The sequence below is a fragment of the Thermobia domestica genome, chromosome 3 (genome assembly GCF_964235325.1).
Source record: "Thermobia domestica chromosome 3, izTheDome1.hap1.1, whole genome shotgun sequence".
Classification (NCBI taxonomy): Eukaryota; Metazoa; Arthropoda; class Insecta; order Zygentoma; family Lepismatidae; genus Thermobia; species Thermobia domestica.
In genome coordinates, this window is record NC_137456.1 from 37,247,367 (window position 1) to 37,260,167 (window position 12,801).

Sequence of the window (12,801 nt, forward strand, 5' to 3'; positions counted from 1 at the left end):
CTTCTGACCTTCCTCTAAAATTCCTGCAAATTTCACAGTCCTAGCTTTTACGAGTTCTGAGTACTATGAAATTAAAGTTTACACACGAATTATGGGACAGTCTGTATATATTAAATTTGCTTTTTATACAGAGTTTGATTAATAAAATTCAAGTTGAATTTTTAATAATACATACGAAAATGTTTCAAATTCATAGTCTGAGTTACAGAATGCACTTGTGTTGTTCCAGAACTTTGTTTGATTCTCGCCCTTATTAAGTCAAAGTTCATTTACTCTTGAACCGACAAGGTTGGTTTTGTATAGTTTATTCAATCATGTTTGTCAATACTTAATTTCTAGTTATCTCAATGTAGATGGCATTGTTGACAATTAAAAATAACGTTGCATTATAATTAATAAACTTGTAAAAAAATGTACAAGTAACCTGTATTTTACCCTTCTCATTTGCAAATATGGAGGTTCTGAATTCAGAAGTAACTTTTGAATATGCTTGAATTTATTCAGTATTTTCACTAAGTTCCACTCAAGAAAGTAGTTGAAGATATGACGTTCTAAATAAATATCTTTCTCTTTTCTATTTCTATTTAACGGTTTCGTGTGATATTTTGCGAAACTTATCCAGTAAATTCCGTGACATGGAGATACTTTAAATCCCGGGATATTTTGATCAAAATCTCTAAACTAAATAGAGAATCACCTAGCGGCACCAATACAAAATATATCTAGTTATTTCTGCGAATGTGTAAGCCCTGAGAATCACGTTACGTACTTACAACACGGCTTTCGACCAGTTCGTACGTGTCCCTATGGGGTAGTGCTTTATCTGCAGTGAAAATACGTATAAATTTGTAAGCATTACTAACGTCTGTAAAACTTCCCATCTACAAAGGTAAGTGGAAAATATATACCAATTGAACTGAGTTTAACTTGTGTTTGGTAGCTCTGGGAGTATAGGAAAAACATGAATGCAAAATGTAGGTGCTCATGTATGTTGTAGAAAAGATTAAAATTGAAGGGGTAACTTTGATCACACCATAGGGGTAACATTGATTAAGCGATGGGATGGGTGGATGGAGCTACATTCCGTGACTGGTTAAAAGTTATCTTTCTACCTCACATGAAACATTTAGAAGGTCGAAAGGTGCTAATAGGTGGCGATTTGTCATCGCATTTGGATGTTGAGGTATTGTCATTGTGCGCTGAAAATGATATTGATTTTATTTGCTTGGTACCTAACTCCACACATCTTTCCCAGCCACTGGATGTTGTGTTTCTCAGACCCACGAAGGAAGTCTGGCGAGCATGTCTCACTGATTTCAAAGTAGAAAATCCAAAATTAAGCATAGTTCCAAAGAACGTGTTCTCTACTCTACTGACGAAAACTTTGAAGAAGATGGACGCAGTAGTAGCACGTGCCACACATATGATCTCCACTGCAATATAACATCACCAATCAAGAGAAATTTGATCAATGGATTCCGAATGTGTGGGATGTATCCCGTTGATCGTGAACAAGTGTTTAACAGATTGCCCACATAATATACTGCAGAAGATCCCATCCATGGTATCTAAAATGCTTTAACCACTCGGCTCAAAGAGCAGCGATTCGGTACCGGTACGTCAAACAAAGTACCTAAAAAGGAGAAAATACTGAATGTTGCACCTACATGTGCTATAATTACGTTTTTTGTCATCGTTTTTGCCTCTGTCTTTTATCATCATTTGTTATTCTTTATTCAATTATTTCCCTTTTCATCCTTGTTACTGTGTGTTTATGTTGCTTCCTCGTTTTCACTCCAATTCTTTGGATGTAAGCTAGACTTCTCAGACATTGAATAATATCTTTGAGCGAACTTGTTTTATATCTGTGCAGTTTTATTTTTCAACTCTGTTGTTAGTCGTACTCGTTCATATGCTTTTTCCTCAACCCTCCTCCTTCCAAACCGAGGCAAATCCTATCATAATGTAAAGCACTGTGTTCAGCTTCCTGTTTCAGTGTTTTAACCACATAGAAATTCGGATGCTAGTTAATCCTGTTCTTGAGCTTGTTGTTCCACCCATCAACGGCATTATTTCCTCAATGCCGTTCACCTTCGCAGTACCAGACGTAGATCAGTACATTCACATTTTGCATCCATTCGTTCACAAAATACCGGTAATCTATAAATGCTGTAACTTAATCTTCTATTGGCATAGTACTCGGTATTATTAGATAATCATTTTCAACGTATTCCCGGAAAATAATAATGAAAGTGCTTCACATGCGGACAACTCTTCATTTTCATTTTCTTGGTGCACAAATGCCAAACCTAGTTCTTGCACTTTACGCCACAACCATTGGCTCAAATGAAAATTGCAACCCTTAATCGTACAATCCGGAAAGTTGGAAACAAGCGCAAAAATACACGCCTCTTCAAAGTCAAGCATGATCTTTTGTGGAGCCCAACCCGGTAAACACTCCTTTGATTTATTGAAAAGGAAGTCGTAAGTTTTCTTTTATTGTTCAGCAGGAAGGCAAAAGCTACCGAAATGATATTTATTTCATTTTCCATACTGCCAACATCTTCGTAAAACGTATACAGTTGGGGAACTGTTTGCACAATTTGAAAATTCCATCCAATTTTTTTTTCTTTTTTTTTTAATGCTGCTATCGTGTCCTTCATCCAGCAAAAGAAGGAAGAAAGAATTGGGAAAGGAAGGAAGCGGTCTGGGATTATTATGCTAGATACCATACCGGCATTTGCCTAGTGTGAATGAGGGAAATCCAGGGAAAACCTCATTCAAGATGGCTGGCCTGAAATAACTGTTACACTTTTTCGACCGAGTGTGCCCACCGGGACCCCGGGGCCGCTCGAGCATACCTTAAAATGGTTATGCTTTACGTGGGCTTATAAATATTATAATGAAAGAGAAAACTACCTTTTTTGCTTAAATTTCCGAACGAAGATCTTCAAAGAGCAAATGGATCCAAGATAAGGTAAGGAATTATATATACATGAAAATAAAGAGAAACATATACACCCTATGCTTTCTTTATCTAGCAGATTACTTGTTTGAAATCAACAATGTAAGTTTCGGAACCCTGCACTCAGATTGAGAGCGGAAGTGACGGATGTTTCTTGACTCATCTATTATGGGCTCTCAAAATCCATTTAACTGAAACAACTAATAATTTGTTCAATCAACTCTAATTAAACCATTCTTAATTATCTCGCTTTCATTGTTTTAATCAATTACGTCTCAAAAATTTTTTAATAATAAACTAGCTGAACCTGCGCTCTCTACATAGCGCATCATTCACATATGAGCACGAATCTTCTCGTCATTCCTCACAACATCTGTACATGTCCCTTTACACACGCAAGTGAAAGACGTCTTGATTAAAATGGGCAAGAGATATCATAAAGGGGAGATATTTCCGATTATTTTTTCAATATCTCTCACCGTTTGGAAGATTAAGCCTACTTCCGGTTGGAGATTCTAATTCATGTATGATCAGTGTTTTCTTTCTTCTTGCATAACGTATGTAATAAGCAAATAGATTACATGCACAATTAATTATAATGTCAGTAATGTATGGTGTTTGTTTGTCAAAACACTCGAAACAATAAAGATTCGTCTTAACCCGGAGAAATGGTTATCCTTCGTTTTTCATTATCATTTGGCTATAAAAGAAACGCCTGAGAGATATACAACTCCTGTATACAACTTAGTGGTGTTGGAATGTATACGTCATAGGATGTGATACTTTACTTTTTTAAAATTTCAACATTTCCAGTGTATCCCTCAGAAATGCAACAAAGAAATAACGTCCACGTTTTTTTAAAAAAAAATATTCAATTAGAATTGGACAATCTACACAAAATATGGAATCGACCAGCGAAAACGGCAAGTTTCTAGCACGTGTGGGTTTCGAGATCTCATTGTCGAAAGGATTGGGGACAAACATATAAACCTAGCATTTTAATATAGGCCTATAGACTAGCTGAACCCGCGCTGTCTACTCAGCGTATCGTTCTGTTATGACCATGAATCTCCTTCACACAGTGCATGTCTCCTTACTCACACAAGTAAAGGATGGGAGAGTCATAAAGGAAGTGAATTGCTCTGTATATGTGTTGGAGTGAGTTTATAGCAAATTTCCAAAAGTAACACGATATCAAGTGGAGATATTTCTTCTAATAAATCCATATCCGTCCGCGTACGCCTCATTGTGTCTCTTGAAGCCTTTGAAGTTGCCAGCATGCAATGTGTTTCGCATTCAGATTTAAGCAAAGCGTCTGCAATATCAGTCAATCTGCCATACGTAACTTTTCTGCTGGTTATCTTACACCGTAGTTTCGGCCTGCAAGAATGTTAATCTTATGGGCTCAAAATGTCGTCTAAAATATTGAATAGAACAATAACGACACGGGTTTTGAAAATTTGAATGAGAACTGGATAATCTACACAAAATTTGGAATCGACCAGTGAAAACGACATTTCTAGCAGTTGTGGTTTTCGAGATCTCATTGTGGAACGGATTGCGGACAAACATATAAACCTTGCATTTTAATATATAGACTAGCTGAACCTGCGCTCTCTACACAGCGTATCATTCACATATGAGCATGAATCTCCTTGTCACTCCTCACAACGACATATGTACATCCCTTTACAGACAAGTGAATGAAGTCTTGATATCTTGATAAAAATCACCAAGGGTACCATAGGGGAAATTTTATTCGACTATTTTTTTCAATGTCTCACCGTTTGCAATATTTGGGCTTACATTCAGTTGGAGTTTCTAATTCATGTATGGTCAGCGTTTTCTTTCTTCTTGGATGCAGTATGTAATAAGCAAATACATTACATACACAGTTAATTATAATGTCAGTGATATAAGGTTATCATTGGGCAAAACACTCCAAACAATAAATATTCATCCTAGCCTGGAGATATGGTTATCCTTCGTTTTTCATTGTCATTTGGCCATGAAACAAACGCCTGAGATATATATATAACCTCTATATAGAACTGTGTTGTGTTGGAATGTATACTTCATAGGATATGATGTTTTACTTTTTTAAAATACCAACACTTCCAATGTACCCCTAAAAATGTAATAAAGAAATAACGGCCATGTTTTTTTTAATATTCAATTAGAAGTGAACAATCTACACAAAATTTGGAATCGACCAGTGAAAACGGCACGTTTCTCACACTTGTGGTGTTGTGGATTTCATTGTCGAAAGGATTGCGAACAAACACATAAATGAAGCATTTTGATATACAGATTGGAAAATTTTTGAAACATTTAGATATAGTTTCTGTGCATTTTTCTATTATGCAATGTGTAAGACAATACTTGAGGTCCACAATGTCAACATCCAATCTAGCCATAATATCCATCGGGAAAAAGTTAAGTTAGAAACTTCTGCAGAACTCATGAAAAATTGTAAACTCATGATTATACCTATCATAGTCTTGGTTCTGGCTGTCTTCCAAGTGTTTACTTTATAGATCCGCCACTGATTTTCTCATCTTTAAGTGATAAAAGTGTAAATTTTACCTATGTGACTTGCCTCAAAAGCCGCCACTGCTTTGAATTGCTTCGATTATTTTATGCTTTTTATCTTTTCATCTGAGTAATCTCCAGTAAATACAAGGTTATCTTCGATTTAACCAAATTTAAATAACATATATTACTAAATTATCACTGCTCTAGATCCTGAGCGAGTATCAACCTTAAATTAGAGGGGGAAAAACGATACAGACTTGTTTTATTCTAAATGCAGTTGGACATCCATAACTCGAACCTAGAAACTTGAATTCCTTGAAAATTAGAATTTTTTTACACTCCCTTGAACTCTTCATAAGATTCAATGTTAAAAATAACCTCTGTACGACGAATGTTTTAAAATTACAACCTCGATATGTCGAATTTTAAAGGTTTCATAATCCTATTTTAAAACCTCGGTAACTCGAACTTTCGTACCTGTGACCTCTATAAGTCGAATTTCTCTTGCTGCGATCTCAATAACTAGAAAATATAGCTCTATGCTTTTACGTAATTGCCATTGTTGCTAGTCCTTTTATCATTGCTAGTTCTTCCATTGTTGCTAGGTTATATAGTCACTTTTAATGAAGAACGCAGAACCTTGGTATCTCGACTTTTTGTTGTAGCCACTTTGACAACTCGAATCCTGATTACTCGAAAAACTCGATAATTCGATTAGCTTCGAGTTATCGATTTATCCACAGTATTTTTATTTTCTAGAAAACAATGTAGCCTATTCATGCCAAATCAACAAAATAATCATTTAATAAAATAATAATTTGTACAATAAAATACAAATAGAATAAGATTTACTTGGGTATAAATTAGTGTTTGATTCGTGAATACAAATTACTTTGCGAAATGCTAGGCATACTCTGAAGTTGAGTCAGGATTATCTTAATAATTTCATGATATTACGCAATCATCCTAGAAAGTATGGCAGTTATTGTATTATTGTATCTTCAAAGCTCCAAAACCAGCTCTGTGTCCGTCATAGGATTAAAAGTATAATTTACTGAATGTTCCTTGTGGCATCATCTTCTTCAGATGAAGAGTCATTACTGGAGTTTTCTCCTTCTGAGGATGAGCTGGATGAGTTATCACCTTCTCCAGATTCTCCAGAATCTTCTCCAGAGTCATCATCTTCCACTCCAGTGATACTGAGGTTGTCAATGAGTACTGCGTCTATGTTTGTTCCGTTTCCTTGGTTTCCATACACCCAGATCTGTAATCATAACTTGTAATTACTCTATTACGTCATTGTTAGAAGCATGTGTTTACCATTAAAGAGGAAACAAATAATATTGATATTTAACACTGTATATCTTTTTACATATACAGTACACTAACGGATGTGTTAAAGTTAGAGTGGTGTAAGTCATTTTTTCAAAACGAGAGATTTACCCACAAAAAAAAAGCAGGTCTAAATAAGTTAATCTGCTTACAGAAAACGTAAAACGGAGTTTTATTCAACTGTCACTACATGTCAGTGAAATTTTTAGGATATAAAGAAAAAAGTTCTTTTTTTCCGGATTTATTACAATACAGTTTGATTTAATTTCTGTAAAACAAAGAGAAATGTCTGATACCATTGTAACTTTAACCCGTCTAAATGAAAAAGTAGTTCTATAAGAATTACATCCGCCTTAATTCTGTTCTCATCTTCAAATCTTCGATCTAGTAACTACCTTTCCAGATTGAAAAAAAAAAGCAAATAGTTGCTGAGAACGATGTCTGGACTTTAGGTAGGTGATCTATCTTTGTGAAACGTATATCTTTCAAAGCCTGTTTCGAAACTCACACGCGCACCGTCTGGTCCATCGTGTAGTCCTCCTCCGAGACTAAGTTTCCCACGTTACTTCTCTAAGTCTGCCTCACGAACTTGAGTCAAATAAATCTGCATATTTTTGGCCATTCATCGTACTAGTCCACGTAGTCAAATAATAGATCAACAAAACTTCTTCGCTGTCCCAAGAAAATAGTTGAATTCACGTGGATCAAAAATAGGACAAGAGTAGTGGATATTGTCATGAAAATTGGTTATATTGCAAGAAGAAATAATGATAGGTCGACAAAAGCAATCCTTGTTTTGATGTCAAGGGACAAGGAGAGAAGTAAGAAACATCCTTACAGGGTGATGGAATGAAATCAAGAACCACTAAAGTAATGTGCAAAAGAACTGCCAAAGATTTATGATTGTAAGAAGAGTTAGAGAGACATCCATCCACCAGTGGAATGGCAACGGTTCACTATCTTAAATATAATTTGCTTTCAGAATGTCATGAGATCTTTTGAGTCTCTCTATACTTTTCAATTCATCTTTGAGCAAATGAGTATTTTCGGAATTATTGTTATTTTAATTAGTTAATTCTTTACTTAACATCTCGTGTTTACAGAGTAAATAGATTGATTAGTTGCTTCGAAGTTTTACACTCCTTTCAGTACAAAAATAGACCTACAGCTTAATGTGGGACTCGAATTACATTAGCTCCGAGCGGGAATCGAACCCAGTCCTCTCGCGTTTACTGTATAACTACAACGAAGTTATGAAAGATAAATGCGGAAATCAGAAACGATTATAACTATAGAGTCAATATAATATCACGTTATAAAATATACTTCTTTCCTAGCAAGCAAAACTTGCACTCGAGTGCGTTCGCCGGCCAGCGTTTGAGACACTCAACTAAACAGGTTGCAGTTTATGAAAGTTGAGAAAGTCATGCACCAAGATTTTGCCAGTGATATCACTCAAGAAACACAGGAAGGTGTACATAAATCCTTTGGGTATTGCATAAAGTTCAGATTATTTTGACATAATTACCCCATTCGGTTGGTGGCAATGCCAGATTTTGTATAATATTATTCTCCCGGCAGATTAATGCTCTGGCTAAACTTCAAAGTTTCCTTGGAATTAAAAATCTTGAATTGTTGACGTCACATAGCACTTTCTTGATAGGTACTGACCTACAGAAACACTATAGGATGACTTGAAGAACAACGGGATTGACTAATTTGAACATATAGTTGGAAGGAATAATAGAACTTATTTTCATCCATGGTACAAGTGTTCGTGTCCTTACGATGGGTTACTAATAGAACTGTAATCGGTTTGATTATTCGAAGTTTTTTAAGATTTACTATCTGTTATCGTAAATTATTTTTAAAAATCAGTAATATTACGATGAAGAACGGATCATTCCATGCACGTGACCCCATACAGTTGTTTAGTTCGCCCTATGTAAGGGCCACCAATGATAGGACGTATAAGGATGTGGTAATCATGGCTATCAGCAATCGACATTGTTAAGTGTTTTTCTATATACAAATGTTTACTTAGTGATTGGAGATGCAGCCTCACTGAAAAATGAAATATTGAAATGTTATATATTATCAGTTTTCCAGACTTGTGACTTCAATAGTATTCTGGGACTTCCTTCAGGAAGACTATTAAATACATCAGTAAGTTTTGAGTCCCTATGTATGATGTAATTAGTACAGGTGCTGCTTTTATGAACAACTCTCACTAACTAACTAACTCTATGGCCAATGGAACCCGAAGGTTAAATGATAATTTCACAAAAGCTCTCCACTAACTTCTATCCTTAGTGAACTGGATCCAGTTTCTACTTTGCATTCCTAATTCTGTGAGATCCATCTTAATCTTAATATTGTCCTCTCATCTGCTCCTAGGTCTACCTAATCGGTGTTTTTCGATTGGTCCTCCAGTTAAGACTGAAAACGTTCCTACTTTCTTCCGTTCTGGCTACATGGCCTGCCCACCTGATTCTCCTAAATTTGATGACCCTAACAATGTTTGGTAAACTGTATATATTATGTAGTTCCTCGTTATGAAGTTTCCTCCATTCCCCATTCCGCTTCCTCTTGGGTCCAAATATTTGTCTCAAGATCTTGTTCTCAAATACTTTCAGTCTGCGTTCTTCCCTCAGAGTAAGCGACCATGCTTTGTAACCTTATAGTATAAGAGGCATGATAATCGTTTTATACATTTTAAGCTTCAGATTCCTCGACACAATTCGCGACGACAAGAAATTTTGAACTGAATAATAACCCGAATCCCCTGTTTTTTGTCGACATTTAATTTCTTTCCGAATATGGTTTTCATCTGTTAATATTGAACCTAGATATTTGAAACACTTTCTCAAAAGTATTATTTGATACTTTGACGCATCCATAATTTGACGTATCACGATCTCGACGAACTTCCATGTATTAAGTCTTTTATAAACAATAACTTTTAAAATTTTCACCTTTTTCCAACATTTTGCAAAATTGTTTTACCGAAATTTTGTACCTAAAATTCGAAGCTCAAGATATCTCTTTAATAAAACTTTAAAATCACCTTCCTTTGCTCTTTGCTAGCATAGAACATAGAAAAATTGGTATATTAAATACTACGATATTTTATTAAGTTATGAAATATTAGTTACCTGCACTGGTTGTCTAAGCCCAGCAGGAATTTCTGCAGATGTACTATACCATCGGTCTGTTGTTGGACCAGAGTTTGAGTACAGAGTCAGTAGTTCCTGTTGATAAACGGGAGCATTCTCCAAGTAGAATACCTGAACTCCATTGGCTTCAGGTAAATAAGCTCTTGCAAAGTAACTTAATGAAACAGTACCACCGCCGGGAATGTTGAGTCCTGGAGTATTAATAGCAGCTCCTCCAGACACTTGTTTCAACAGATCAACAACAGCAACTCCGTCACTTCCATCAGGAGGTCCTGGAATAGGATTAGATCTTCCCCTGTTGATAGCAGAAATAGTTGATTGTCTGAAGACCACGGTGTTCCAAGGATTCTGTTCCAAGCTCCCAAGTCCTGACTCGAAATCAAAAGTGACGGTCCTTGATCGGACTCTAGCTACGAGACAGAGGACGGCGCAAGCGAGGAAAATCCTTGAAGCCTTCATGGTTGTGCGGGAGGTGGTTGCTGGAAATTCAGACTACTCCTGACTATTGCTTTTGAACAGTCACCCAACATCTTTTATATTTAACAAAATAGAAAAATTATGTAGATAACATATTGTTATTTCAATATGTTGTTATTCTTCGAATCAATCATTGCATTGTTTGTGAGCGCTATTAGAAAAAACGCATGACGTTCGTGTTGATTTCTTTGCGTCATATACTTGGATAAATTCTATTTAATTCTAATCCCTCTTTAGATTTCATCGTAATTAGCGTTTCCGGAGATCTTTAGGTTACCATGATACATACTTAAGTAACTTCAATTAACCTTTCGTTATCTGACGATGATATGATTTTGTTTTGCATTTGTATCATCTATCCTCATGTTGTGTAGCCTGAGAGTCGTAAGCAACACATGTTTAAATTCACTGCAATCTACCAGAAAGATTGTGTACAATGTCACTTACGTCAGTATTAGCGGTCTTTACCGTCTACGCCATTTTTATTTATTTAGGTTATTTGACTAATTGACTTCTGTGAGAAGAGTTGGATTTGGACTTTTTGAAATCAAGAACCTTCACTAAAATGTAATCGATGAAACTTATTCGAAGTCGACCAAACTTGGAATTATGGTAGGCCTTGAAGAGCTCAATACCTAGGCGACCTATAAATACGGGTATGAAATATGGTATATGCAGATGTTCGATTTCTTATTTATCGGGCATCAAAATTGAATTTAGATACAATGAAATCTTAAAAATTTACTAAAACCCAATAGATTAAACTGATGTGATTTTGATCAAATTTGGTATACTAGCAGACCTTGACAGGCTTAGTGTGCACATGAAATACTATGATATGCAGATCTTTGGCTCCCGACGTATTGGCCACCAAGGTTGTGGTTAAATTTAGTGAAATTTCTTTTTTTAAAAAAATCACTAAAATGCGATCGATCAATTCCATCCGATATGCACCAAAGTTGATATTATAGTATACTTGAGGAAATTTGTACGCATGTGAAATATTATGGTATGCAAATCATTTGGTTTCCGAATTATTGGTAATCAAATTCGAAGTTTTGACTTTGTAAATCCAAGATATTTTATTGAAATGCTATTAGTCCGATCTTGATTAAAATCAATATTTGCAAGTAGACTTTCACCTGGTTACTATGAATATGCAATCTTTGCTATTTACGCCATTCAATGAATAAGAATATAGAATTTAGAGTTGGCGTGAGTCAATGAAAACTTTACCCATGATCCACTACTTACCGTAATCCACGACCCACCGTGAACCACTCTGACCCACTGAACTTACTCCGACCCATCACTCACGGTGACCCACTCTGATCCACCGCCCACCAAAATTCATCGTCATCAACCCTCACTCATGATCCACACCCTCCTTCCCACTGACTAAGTAGTTTACACTTGTAATAAAACAAGGCTGTAAAATTATCACTAATCGGAGTTTGAATTTCTACGGTCAATCGCTCAAGAACCGCTCTGTTACAATGTCGGTGGATCTGACCTTTACTATATAAAATGATAAATTGTTTGTCACGGGCCTTACGATGAATTTCAATTTAATTATCACATATAATTATTTCTTGTTGAAAATATTTTTCCAGTAGTCAACTCCTCTAAAAACGCACAAACTCTGTCTCGGAAGCCAAGTAGTAGTCCCTCTTGCTTTTATTGCAATATAAATATCAATATCCAAAAGTGCCTGAAGTTCTTTTTGCACTTAGTTATACTCATCTCAGGTAAGTAATTAGAAACAAATGAAAAAGGAAGAAAAATACAGGCCTTAAATGTGAAAAACATGGACAAATTCACCCGTGTTCAGAAGATGCTGTCTATAATGCACTGAGTAGAGTGAGTCGTTGGGTCACGGTGGATGGTGGTTCGCAATGGGTCACGTACTGTTGACCTATGACCCATCGACCCACTCCAACTCTGGAACATTCGCAATGTACAGAGACGATCCAAATAGTAGGAAGCAGAAAGAGGCAAGGGGCTAGCACTCCCTTGTCCCCCAGGCAGGTACGCTACTCCCTCTAGACATGTTGTATTTGATGTAAGTTAAGAAATATAAAATTATCCTTTTCGATATACAATGAAAAAATAACAAGTCCCTTCCAAGAAATTAAAGCTAGCAACGTTACTGATGAGAAGGTGTACTGTATTGAAGTCAGCTTCAACTAACTTCTTATGAGGATTGTCCACCAAGACGCATTCCAGTCAGAAGTAGTGAACTTTTACACTAACGAAAAGTGTTATATTGATTAGTGCATTGCATATTCAAAATAAAGTTTTGTTAGCAATTAATGA

General features: G+C 35.9%; 1 protein-coding gene across 1 annotated transcript; it reads right to left on the bottom strand.

The window, feature by feature from the left end:
• Positions 1 to 6,357: 6,357 nt before the first annotated feature.
• On the bottom strand, positions 6,358 to 10,495 carry LOC145681416 (uncharacterized). Its single transcript, XM_081753059.1, has 2 exons — positions 9,988 to 10,495; positions 6,358 to 6,764 (listed from the first exon to the last, which is right to left on the bottom strand). The coding sequence occupies exons 1-2, from the start codon at positions 10,465 to 10,467 to the stop codon at positions 6,552 to 6,554; spliced, it is 693 nt and encodes a 230-aa protein (XP_081609185.1). The 5' UTR covers positions 10,468 to 10,495; the 3' UTR covers positions 6,358 to 6,551.
• Between the last annotated feature and the right edge of the window lie 2,306 nt (positions 10,496 to 12,801).